This window comes from Amblyomma maculatum, chromosome 6 (assembly GCF_055883805.1).
Source record: "Amblyomma maculatum isolate TAMU_Amacu chromosome 6, ASM5588380v1, whole genome shotgun sequence".
In the NCBI taxonomy this organism is placed as follows: domain Eukaryota; kingdom Metazoa; phylum Arthropoda; class Arachnida; order Ixodida; family Ixodidae; genus Amblyomma; species Amblyomma maculatum.
The window spans coordinates 32,556,947-32,570,207 of NC_139349.1; the positions used below are offsets into that span (position 1 = coordinate 32,556,947).

At 43.8% G+C, this 13,261-nt stretch overlaps 1 protein-coding gene across 1 annotated transcript in view; it reads right to left on the reverse strand.

Moving 5' to 3' along the window:
• Positions 1-13,261, reverse strand: part of LOC146185414 (putative ammonium transporter 2) — a 29,962-nt gene that overhangs the window by 6,460 nt on the left and 10,241 nt on the right. The window contains exons 2-3 of the mRNA XM_084607814.1: positions 9,050-9,276; positions 5,712-6,034 (exon numbers count right to left, since the gene is read on the reverse strand). Of these exons, the coding sequence (XP_084463940.1) occupies positions 5,712-6,034; positions 9,050-9,276 (550 nt within the window). The remainder of the gene's footprint in view (positions 1-5,711; positions 6,035-9,049; positions 9,277-13,261) is intronic.

Consider the following 13,261-nt stretch of genomic DNA (forward strand, 5'->3'; position numbering starts at 1 on the left):
CCTTTCGGAAGTTTGGAAATCAATAAACGCTTTTTCTACACGGCGTTATTTCTCTGCGCGATTCCAGAAACACCACAGCAGTGGGCATGGAGACATTAGAGCGTTCTTATAATACCCTAGTTACACTGCTGGCTTAACATCCTTAAGCTGAACGAGGGTTTGCAAATTTAATCACGGCTAACGCTAATAGCAATTCGCTGTTGTCACAGAGCTCGCCGCCGCTCTCGGTTACCGTAACTATTTCCCACAAGTACGGCCGAACACAAGCAGCATCAAACATTATTTCTGCATTCTTTATGTTTTTAAAGCAAACGCCTTTTAGGCTCATGGAACGAAATCTCGTGCGCTAGACTTGTGCGGGAGATTTGTGCGCGAGATCTTCATATTCCGCGAGATTCTGCAAGATGTGTTCTTGTCTACCGTTCCTGCCATTTGCAATTTCACACTTCAACGCGCGCTTAGGAACGCCACACGACAGGAGCGATGGTGTTGTTGTTGTAGCGAAAGACGGAAAAAGGAAAATAAAATACATGGGTCTGCTACTGGCTCTGTAGCTGAGACACCTCCGCTGCTTCGTGCGGACTGGATAAAAAGTTGTTGTTGTGGCGGTAGGAAGAAAGAAAAGAAAATGCCCGGGCCTGCTACTGGTTCTGTAGCCGAGCCACCTCCGCTGCCTCGTGCGGACAGAAGAAAAAATAGACAAGAAAGAAAAAAAAAAGAAGAGGGAGAGAAAGACGCGCGCCGCGACAACAGCCGTCGTCCGCCACCACCGAAGCGGTGGCGGGTGCAATGACGGCCTACAACAGATAAAAATCAGTGGCTGGTTAGCCCTCGCCGCAAGCGGCGTTGACCTACCGTCCCAGCCCCGTAGGGCCAGGAACTGCCACCCTTCACCACCTGAAGAGAAAATAGAGAATAAAGAAAATGTAGACGGGGAGAAAGACGCGCGTCGCAACAGCCGCCGTCCGCCACCGAAACGGTAGCGGGTGCAATGACGGCCTACAACAGATAAAAATAACCACTGTGACCAGCAGTGGACAAAAAGAAAAATGTTAGCAATGAACGCACAATGATCGAAACTTAGTTAAAACGCATTCATATTTCTAAACATCCTACACTTAAAAAGGGGGGTATGACTTCTTCGGTCAAAATACACTTGCCGTAGAAAGTGCGACAAATACTTGCGCCTTTTCTTTCCTGTAAACGAATTATAATTATATGTAGCACTGCAACGAACACCGATAAGAGGTAAACGATGAGAGGAAAATGATAGGAGAGGAAGGGTAGACTTTCGCCATTCTCCTCTTAAAAGACATCTGAGAACCTCTAATTTTTTTCTAAAACTTTAATAACGTTACAAACAAAAGTTAATTATGCGAAACCTGAAGGCCATGTCGTTGTTGTCCTCATAAAAATGGCGCATACCCACAAGGGTGGTTGGCCATGACCACGGTGTAAGTGGCCATGACCAGGCGGTGATTAGTTTCTGAGATTCCATTCTGCAGAACTGAGATTAGAAATTTGATCAAATCCGGTTTACTGACAGTGATGGCTGCAGGTGGCGCATGGACTTGCTGAAGTTTAAATATGTGAGATTGATGATGATGATGATGATGATAATAATAATAATAATAATAATAATAATAATAATAATAATAATAATAATATATTATTATTATATTATTATTATTATTATTATTATTATTATTATTATTATTATTATTATTATTATTATTATTATTATTATTATTATTATTATTATTATTATTATTATTATTATTATGGCGATACGCTCGAAAGCGTTCCAATAAATCGGATTCGAGTATCAATTTGGTTGACTGTCAGGGATCAGAAATTCGGGATGTTGCCGACAGTTTTGCCCATTTTTCCTCCGTATATTAACCTCCGCATTGCGATTCCGTATGCCTCCCATCTGGTGCACCATCTAATTCCGTTATCTTTGACGAGAAGCTGATAACTGCGAGTCTTAAGCGTCTGAGACCATCTTTGTCTCCTGAACCTGATGGCATTCCAGCAGCCATGATAAAAGCCTTCAGTTGTATCTTTGTACCAGTATTGACTGCTATATTTAATAACTGTTTGAAAAATGCTGCCTTTCCTCACGTGTGCAAATTCAAGGTCATAGATTATTTTCAAGATTGCCTTTGTTGCAATCGGACATATCTGCTTTCTCTGATTGGTGTGCGAAGAATGGACTTACCCTCAATTCTTCCAAAACTAGGGTTGTCTCATTTATTCGTAAAACGCACAGCTTTCTCTACCATCATTCTGTGAATTCTGTGCTGTTGGACAGGGTTGATGAAATTAATTACCTTGGTGTACTTTTTGACCGCGCCCTCAGCTTCTTCTCTCATACTAAACGCCTTGCTCAGCGAGATATATGCGCACACTCGGATTCATTTGCAGACTTTCGAGAGAGTTTCATACTCCACTTCCGTTCTTAAAGCTGTACCTGTCCATATGCTTGTCGCTTTTGGAGTACGCGTCGGTTGTTTGGAACGGCACCTGCAAGTCGAATTGGGACAAGGTTGACAGAATACAACAAAACAATTTACGGATATTTCTATATCGCTTTCCTAGCGAAACTTCCTCCTCTCAGCTCCACCAAGAGTACCCCACTGAATCTTCCTTCTCTTAACTGCCGTCGAGTCAGAATAGATATAATATTTCTTTGCAAACTCATTCATGGCCACATTATGTGCCCTCAGCTCAGCTCTTAGAGTACATCCTACTGCGCTTTCCGCGAAAGAACATGAGGGAATTCAGACAGTTTCAAGCTTTTCTGTTTCTTCATTCCCATTCCCCTCTGGAAATAATGCAGAGGTTGTTTAACTCTTTTTGTCTTCACCTTGACATCTTCTGAAACTCGCTCTCTTCATTCATATTGGATGTTTGTAGCGTTGTATTCTAAACAGCACTTTATATCACATATAACTTCCACTTTCTAGCCTCAATATTGTATTTACTTCATTTTTTTGCTTTTTCTCCTGTTCAATGCTGTTTGTATCTAGAACTGCTTTTTATCCGTTTCTTATTTCTATTTTAACTTTAAACTTCCAATCTGACTGTCCGGAGTTCAATTGTATTTCTTTATTGTATTTCCTTGTATTTCTAGCCTGTGTTTTAGGTACCAAACACTTGTTGCGCCTGGAATGGTTGTTTATACAATGTATATATCTATATTACAGTAGTCAATGACAGTTTTTTTTTTTTGCTCTATCTTTTTTTTTCGTCATGTGCTCTACAATTACAAGGCATGCTGCTCACTGATTTCCTTCTCTCCGTGACGCTTTTCGTCTCAGTTTCGTTTCATGTGCTATTTTTTTCTTCTTTTGTGTTCTAAGTGTGTAAAACTTGTGTGTGCATTGTCATTTTTTTTTGTGCTGCAGCACGAAGACCACATGGTTGTTCCTGCGCACATTAAATAAAGATTGATTGATTGATCGATTATTATTTTTATTATTATTATTATTATTATTATTATTATTATTATTATTATTATTATTATTATTATTATTATTATTATTATTATTATTATTATTATTATTATTATTATTATTATTATTATTATTATAAATAAGGAAAAACCTAGGAATAACAAAAAGTATATCAAAAATAAAGAACAAAGAATTATAACAACCAGTTATGATGGAAAACGTTTTGATGTTTTGAAGAAAATTTTGTGCAAGAGCATACATTCTCATCAGCACGTCCCAGCATAGAAGCGCCAAGAGACAAAACAACCGCTGACGACAAGTGCAAGCCAAGTTTCTGTAATGGCATTTCTAAAAAACTGCCTCCTTAGCGATGTGTATCGGCGACAAAAGAGCAAAAAATGTTCAGTTGTTTCTGGCTCATCACAATATTGGCACAAAGGAGAGGATGCAAAGACAAGGCCTCTCCTTCCAAGAAATGAGCTCATGTGTGGCGCTCGCTATTTCTTTTTCTGCTTCGCCCACCTGCTTCTTCCTCTTCACAACCTGGCAAACTTTATTCGTACTGGTACGTATATCAACAAATACACAACATCGACTGGCACAATGACACACAGTCTTCCGGTGCTCTGTCTGCCTTTTCCGTCCACCGCCACCGCTGCCCATCTATACCGCCTCCTAAGACTTCCCGCTTCAAAATTCCCTTAGCCCCATTCGTGTCGTCTAAGCCCCGCCATGATGGCGACGTTCGCAGACAGCCATAGAGGAGTTAAACTGCAGCAAACCGTTTGTGACCATATGTAATCGAGCTTCCGCTCTGTAAACTAGGTTCAGCAGGTTTGAACCCCAGTGATTTCCTTTTTATACACATTAAAGCAAATAACTATATGATGTGTGCAACATAAGAGTAACATTCTTGAGAATGGTGGGGCAACCGTGCATGACCATGTAGGCTCACCATTGGTGACGCTATACAACTTGAGCGCTTTGAAAACACTGAGGGTAACACTTGAGTTTCGCAATACAGTTGCACAAAATGCAACTCCTGCATTCCCTGCTGAACAAATAGCATAGAGTTAAGCTTTTATACCCATCCCCGAGGGATGTCCCATAGTGGTGAATGAGTAATAAGCAAAGTTTTCTAGCAAAATAATAGGCCTGCGAGTGCACTCGTGTAGGCATCATCACAAAGATTTAGTTGCAAAGGACGTTTGTTAGGAAAAATCTTTACTACAAGAAAAAGGCGAAATGTTCTAGGGCTCAGTGCTTGAAATATATTTGCAATGCTGTTTGATAGGTGTGAGTCAAATATTATAATAGCCTGTAGGAGGTTATAATAAAACAATCGCGGGCGATCATCATACTATTTCACACTTTCAATTTGATTATTTTTAATTACTTGGGCCCTACCCCGTCCTTATTCTTGTCACTTCGCTTTTTTATTTCCATTCCCTATCTCCTCGCTGTCGTTTTGCGTCTCCGCAGCTCAGGTGCCGTGCTCAGTGGCAGATGCTGCTGCTGGAAAAAAACTTTTCCATCCTTTTCTTATTGTTTATTAAACAACTATTTCCTACTATTACACATTTGTAGCAATGAAATAACGTTTTGAACATAATATAAAACATAATTCGCCAATTTATAACCTTATAATATAGCCTTTAGAAGCAACATTAAAGAATTATGTTTATTTTGAGTGTTATACCAATGCTTCTTTATTTTTTTGCGACACGCATATGTTATGCAACTTGTATAATATTTTTATAACAATATTGTAATGTTCGGTGCTAACTGGAGAGTGACGCTGTAATCGGCAGAACGAAGCTGCTTTGCAAATATTTTATCCATGATACATTTTCTGGAGTGTATGTACGGTCGCCCTATTCTAAAGCACTATACGCTGTCTAAAATATACTGAAAGTCATTATTAACGACATGAGTTCTGCGTGTTGCCAGATGCAAAATATGTTAGTTATAACCCGTGTTTTGTCAAATTATAATTTTAAATGATAAAATTATTAATTAGAACATTACAATAACATTTTAAATGTATTCAACACTTGAGCTCTGAACTTATGTTTTCGATCCATCATAGCGTTATATTTTAATTATTAGCATTGATATGACGTTAGAATGCAATACACAACGTTACTGCAAATTATAACATTTTTGTAACTTATTATTCAAATTTTCGGAGCTACTCTGGTAAGCATGCCCCTCCTGTAACACTTCCGTCCATTCGGTGAAGGCAGCACTCACCAGAGCATGAACATGCCGACGAGGGCGTTGGTGGGCGAGCCCATGGGTGGCGGCTCTATGCCGCGGTCGTAGCGGCCGTGTCGGGGCCTGAGCATGGCAGCGGCCACCAACGAGGAGGCGCCGCCCACCAGGTGGACCGGCGCGCAGCCGGCGATGTCCACCACCCGTAGCTTGTTGAGGAAGCCGTGCTGGCCCCACACCCAGCCGGCCGGAAGGCAGAACACCACCGTGTTCAGGAAGGAGAAAATGCAGTAGGCCACGAAGTTGCACCGCTCCGCCATGGCGCCCGACACTATGGTGGTCGCCGTGGTCGCGAACGACAGCTGCCACGTGACCAGAGAAATCATTGTGAACGTCTCGTGGTGGTGCTTTGCAAACTTGAAGCTCATCACGTTATGCCTCCAATGACGGTGTGAGCGTTGTGTTTCCTGATGTTTTTTGTGCAAAATAACATTTAGTTTACCACGATGCATGGTTGGTTTATGGGGTATAACGTCCCAAAGCGAGCCAGGCTATGAGAGACGCCGAAGGGGAGGACTCCGGAAATTTTGACCACTTGGGGTTCTTTACCGTACACTGACATCGCATACCACACGAGCGCCTTTCTTGTCGCCTCCATCGAAAAGCGGCCTTCGCGGACGGTATTCGATTCCGCGTCCCTTGGGCACAGCAATCGAGCGCCCTAACCACTTCACCACCACGGCGGGGCCCTATAGTGCGACGGATTTAGTCCATTTCTGGATTTCATTCGTCCGCCTGAGCATTATGATAACTACCAAGCTTAGCTTTGCTAAACATGGTTGTACTATGACTTGCTATGAGTACCAAGACCAAGGTCAAGGACAAAGCTGATTAGGCCTAAACAGGCGCATGTTAGGAAGTAAATTCTGGACGTATCTGACTACAAATTGGCGTAATCACGCCTTCCCAAGCCTTATTGAGTTCGTTAGGCGGATATATAGTAACATGCATGCCTAACTAAACCTAAAACGTTTTACATGTTTTGCCACGTCAAAGCCTGCGCTTAGCTACGGCTAAACCCCGTCATTTCCGAGGCAAGTTTTGTTTTGACGGAAATACGGTGTTGGTAGCGTTTGTCGCTATTGTGACAGAAAAATCATGGGCATATTGCCTTTGGAAGGTGGTTCTTGGCAAGTGGCATGACCGCGTATTGACTTCTGCACTTTAAGACCGGTTGATGAGACGGAAAACAACCTTCTAGAACCTTTGGGAGATGACTAAGACACACTACCATCCTATAGGCATGCGAATGCGTCCGTGCAGCTCGCTTCAAGCAGGGCTTTATAGGCATCTATATGCCGGATGGCCTTTCCCATAACTTGGCAGTATATACGACTATATATGCTAATGACTACGTGGAGATAACTGTGATATAAATTAAGGAATTAGTGATAAGCGAGTTGCAAAGTGTTCATGCACGTGATCGAGGATCCTCAAGGAGAACACCAAAACGGGTCATTAAAGCTGTTGTGTCACACCCTTGAAGGACTATATACTTAATTTTTCGGTCTGTGTTCTATTCATTGAGATGATGAGTAAGGTCTTGCTGTGCCCGGGTCACTACGTGATATTTGCTTATGACAGCTAGATAATATATAAACAAATTTCTTTTTTCCATTGTTTCGGTTTCAACATCCGGGCGATGTATGTGATCGCTGTGGTGTCAAAATTAAATTTGTGTCACGTGAGGGATGTAAACATAGCGCAACCATTCCTTGGTCGTTTTAGCTGACAACTAATAAGTCAGACTCTCTAAAAAATAAAGATTACAAGTGAAGAAGCGGCGATTATGTCGACGTTTCCGTAATCCCTCACGTGACCCAGACTTTGACGTCACAGCCATCGCTGGGCTTGTGAAACCGAAGCCGAAACAGGCGAGAAAAGAAACTTCAACCATAAATTATTCAAAGCGAAAATCCTGTGGTGGTCCATATACAGAAATTTCTTACGCATCAATAACAAGAAGAAAATGCAACCACAATTTGGTGTCTATAATCCTTTAAAGGCAGTTTAAATGTCACATAGATTTTTCACGCTATTGCCTGCGCCGTGTTCTACAGCAACCAGCCCTGAAAAGTTAATTTCAAAACACATAGGGTGGTTACTGCTGAGTAACGTGAGATTCAGTGACAGCGGGGGTGGGGAGGGTTCATGTTATTCAAGAAAGTCAAGTATACACGCAAAATTAAGAAGCACTCTATTTAATTACCACCATAACGACACGAACCCATGGTAACGGTCTTTTAATTAAACTCTTCGTTGCAAAATACAATTTCTGCTACTGCCACCCGACTGCGCATTCTTCCGACCTCGCCATGCATTTATTTCACAGTAGCCACCTATTCTTCCTGCAGTAACTCCCCATGTTTTTTCTATGGCTACTGTCCTATGGTTACGCCGATTATTATTACTATATCACTGCACCAACGCGAAACTCAGCAACAGGCGTTGGAAAGCTATAGCTGTACCTCAAGGCCTATACGTCAGGTGCTAAATTGAAGAAAATGGCGTACGCTTACAGAAGCATCTCCGTGTCATGCGTATATGCACAGTATTAAACGCGATGGCACAACCGCAAAGTCATGGAATTCGATGTTGCAAACAATGCTAAAATTCTGTTTGTCTAGAATGGTTTGAAGATGAAGTCACTTTAAGCCAAATGCCAGTTATCAGCGAAGAGATCGGTTCCTCGCATAAAGGACTTTCTTACCTTCGTTTCTAAACCTCAGGCCAATAGGCTGTACGTTATTAAAGACAGCGGTTAATCTTCCACATTCTGTGTTAGCGCTTTTGAAACAGTACAGCACCTCACAGCAGCATACTCGGAGGAAAAGCAGAATTTGCAAAACAAAGCAAAATAAGTTTTGATTTGAGAAGACGACTCTCTAATGCGGTATATTGATGCATTCATAGGGAGGATGACGCTTTCAGCAGCAGGTTGAGCCAAAGCGCATGGTCTTCTCTTTTTCTTGGATCAGGGAATGTAAGTGAAGAAAGCATCGTCAAAAAACAGGACTCAGGAGATATCGTTTGAAATGCATTTCGCTCAACAGCTCTGTCGTTATCCCAGAACTATTGGCACTCGTATCAGCTGGATGTATATTCAAATTTGCTTCGTTTTTAGAGTTGCAGTTTTCGCCCTGACCTCGAGTCATCTGATTGGTGGAAACACCGGAACCGAATGTTAGGTCGGCTGCTACCACTTCCGGTTCCGGCGTTTCCACTAATCAGATGAGGTTGAAAACGGCGAAAACGACACTTCGAAAAGGGAAGCAAATTCGTAATGCGGGCCCTGGTGAAACAGTGCTCGCGTATACCTGGAAGATGTAGGTGGCGAAGACGACGCCCATCTCCTTCTCGTCGCTGTCCAGGAAGAACTTGCCGAACGCGATGAACTGGTTGGTACCGCGGTCCTGGCCGAAGCTGAAGCCGTAGCCGAACATCCAGTAGCCCAGGCCGCCAAACACCACGTCCACCGCGTTCTTCACCATGATGTTCACCTCGTTCTTGCGCGTCACACAGCCTGACTCGAGGAGGCCGAATCCTGGCGCGCAGCAGTGATGCGGCAGGAGGACAAAGAAGCAGTCAGCAAAGATAGACCACCGAAAGCAAGTGACGGGCAGGTGCAATGTAACGGGTGAAATTAATAGCATTGCGAAAGAAAAAACTTGTTATTGCAATAAATGCTTATAACAGACTGAAAATGACGTCGCAGGAACGCGTCCGATTTAAGAAATGGCTGCTATATTGAGCCCACCACCTGAACTCTAGATCTTTGAGCAATGCACAGAATATCAATGTGCGCAGCTGCGCTTCACACGTAGCGAAGGCGTTTATTTGTAGTAAACAACCCTTCCAAACCATTTCTCTCGTTGGCATGACAATACGAAGCGATAGTGAAAGCGAACACGCGTTCGGAATGGAACTGATGAAATAGGTACCAACATCGATCTAAATCTGTGTCACAGAGAAAAATGAAATGCAAGCCCATTGACTCTACCGGCAAGCCCATTGACTTGCAGGTAGAGGACACGCAAGAAGAACTTGCTAAGCCTATGGGTGCTTCCCGCCGACTGCCTATTATTCACTCTATATGTTTACTAAAGTCCATCATCCCTGATCTCCTCTCTCTATATTTCTTTCTTTACACAGTGAAAAGTCATTGCGCTGTGACACAGAGGAAACCACTACTAATGCGCTCGTTTGCAGTTGTGTACCAGGCGGTCGTGTTTGAACGACAAGCGATGGAAAGGCCCGTGAAGTATACACACGATATAAGATCTGGCTTCCTGAAATATTTTATTGCTCGAAAAACCAAGGCGTGCACGTGGCGCTCGCCTAATGATGACGAATGATAGTTGACGTGATGGTTCACATTTTGCTGGTCCATGTTGTTGTTGCCATCTTCTCAAACGAGTACTTAGTTGAATTTGTAATTATAAATGGGCACAATATGCGAGCAACTTGCAACTACAAGAAGAAAAGGACAGCCGGAACAACCGGAACCGCCGGAGCGGAGAGGCGTGAAGGGATGAGGGTGACTGTGCCACGAACAACGCTGTGTCAACCGAGCCGCTTTTCTAGGGTGTCTTGGTCGTACCGGGTGCTCCCGCATGCGCAGCCGGTGTTAGTGTAGTACATCCGCCAACGAATCAGTGCCCAGCCATATAATCTACCAACTACAATTTATCAGTGTCATGCTCACGATTTTTTGCTCACAACGCAGGCAAAGCCAGATCAAACGCGATAGCGTTATAGGCCCCGTTCTTCACAAATTGCAGCGTCGAATTTGTCGGCATCGGCGATTGTGAGCGAACAATCTCGAGCAAGCCTCCGGAAGCGAGATGGTAGTTGGCAGGTGACATGGACAAGCACCGATCGGTCGGCATGTTGTGTAAAGTCCCGACACCACATCTCATTCTGTCGCGGCGGTGCAATGGCTAAGACACTCGGCTGCTTTGCCCAGCAAGGAAGCGGGATCATATCCCTGCCGCAGCGGCCGCTTTTCGGTGGAGGCGAAAAGCAAGGCGCCCGTGTGCTGTGCGATGTCAGTGCACGTTAAAGAACCCCCGGTGGTTGAAATTTCAAGAGCCCTCCAATACGGCGTCCTTCGAAGCCTGAGTCGCTTTGGGACGTTAAACCCCACAAGCCAAACCAAGCAAGCACATGACAGATGAACTGGCCTGCGCTGCCTAATCGGGATTCTCTTTTATGTTGGGGAGAGGGAGGTGAGAGGGAATTGAACTCTCGGAGCCCTTGCACACATGTCAGACACGGTACTCCTGTAGGTCACGTATGTGCGCTCGTACGTGCGCTCGTACGGCTTGCTTAAAGGCAGTGCTCTGTATCTATGTCGAGGGCTCTTGCTCATTATGTGGTAACTTGAGACTGTATGGTAAGATGTATGTATTGGTATTAAGTGATTAAGCGAGCAGCAAAATACACATACGAGAAGGAGGATCCGAAAGGCGAACCTGCGGCAGCAGGCTCACCTTTCGGTAGCAATTAGCAGCAGCCTGGATTGGAGGTTCCTGCCAACTCGGTCTAGCCATGTGGTTTCGCGGCGTCGCAAGCCCACTGACTCGTTACTGCCGGGCCATGCCACCTGCCAACTACCACCTATCAGTGGCATGCTCGGGACTTTAGAGCGTGAGCTCTACTATACTTAACGTGCAACTTTGAATTTCGCTTCGCTTTGGCGCAGTGACATGTGACCTCAAATTACCCCTTCCGTCTTTTACGGTGTGACTCAGGTGTCCACTGAGAACTAAGACAGTTCTGTGTCCCCTCTTCTGCTGCTTGAACCTTTCTGCTTGTAAGCTTCATCGTAGGAAGCGTTTCGAATCTTCACACCGTATTTGCAGTATTTTCAGTCATAGAGTAATGCACGTAACCGTCGTCACAACCTATACATGATATAGAATATGAGGCAAAATGAGTCGAATACAAAATTCAATGCCATTTGTACGTTTCGTAGGAAAGAATATGTATCTATAACACCTGGTCTTCGCAAACGTATGCCTGCCTGCCGTTTAATCGTGCCATTCTCCACCTTTCAACATCTCATAAATAAAACAAAAACAAGCATTGCCACACCATGCACTGCTTGGAAACTACTATTAGTTAGGAAGTGGGTGAGATACAATAGTGATTAATATAGTAACGAAACAGTTCACATGGAGAAGGACAACCAAGCCGCACATTAAGTGACGTTTATAGCGCTATTATTCCCACACTTTCTTCTTGCATCGCTGAACAAAACTTCCATTTTACAGTTTCATCCTGCTGGCAGTCGCTCAGCTTTCGTAGTATTATTTTCCCCTTAGTTACGTATATGGCATACATGATGTGGAATCTGTCCTTCAGATTATACATAGGCATCTAAAGAAACTATGGTAATAATAAAGAACTTGTGTCCACTTTCAAATTGTGTTACAACAAGGTCAAATGCATTTGTGACTTCATAATTTTTTTAAAGAATACGCTGAAAGCAACGAAAGCATGTCACCGAGCAAGGTTTTTTGCGCTCATCCTGCGCCCATCGGGAAGGAAGCAAAAAGAACACGGCTGAAGGCTTGGGCAGAGTGGCACGGCGAGGCCGTGTTTTTTACGGCTGTCGTCTGCCTTGACCGTCTCGTGGTTGTTGCTTGCGCGGTCTTTATTGTTCCTTTTTCTACTTTTATATAGCCGCAGTCGCCGTACGCTGAACGCACGGCTTTACGACATCGTCGTCGGGCAGCGCTGATGAATATTACGAATAGTGCGTGCGGTAACGCATAGGACGCATGACTCGTAAAGGGGGTCGTAGGGAGTCATATACGCCTTTTTCTTCATGTAGTTTCGCACAATCTAGAAGAAGAGCGTAGGCGTGTAAGTTCGCTTACGAAAACAAAGTTGCGAACGACTGATGATGGCACAGTATAGTAGGCGGCAGTGACGTAATTTCTGGCTCCGGGCAGGTCAACGTGAGGAAGGAATACGGAGCACCGTGATTTAGGCTTTTGCGCGAGGACGTATACAGCTCGGATTTTGTCGGATATGTGAACATGTATTAAGAACGTGGTAACAAAAATGAAGCCCTGTAGTTGACGCAGTGTTCCTTCCCACAGTACGGCGCATTTCGGACGTCCACCGAGAAATGTGGCGGATATTGCGCCTTTCTTTTCCTATAAAAGAGTTCAGAAATTGTGTGCAAGTGTGCACCGTACCCCAGCTTCGGATCGAGTTGGAAGTACTCGGAACGTGTCAGGAGAATTCTCGGGAGTTTTTGACACTGATGCCTCTAGTTGAGGCATCAGTGCCTCTAGTTGAGGCATCTAGTTGAGGCATCAGTGTCTTACGGAGCGCTTCAAGTGTCCACCGAGAAGTGCCATAGATGCCTATAGCCTTTGCTATCCTATAAACAGGCTTCCAAACTAAGTGTAGGTTACACGGATGTTAGGCAAATACTGCTCATTCTATCCCCCAATCCAGCTGAAAATATAATACAATGAAATTAAGTTCCACGGATAAGTGAGACAAATACTGCT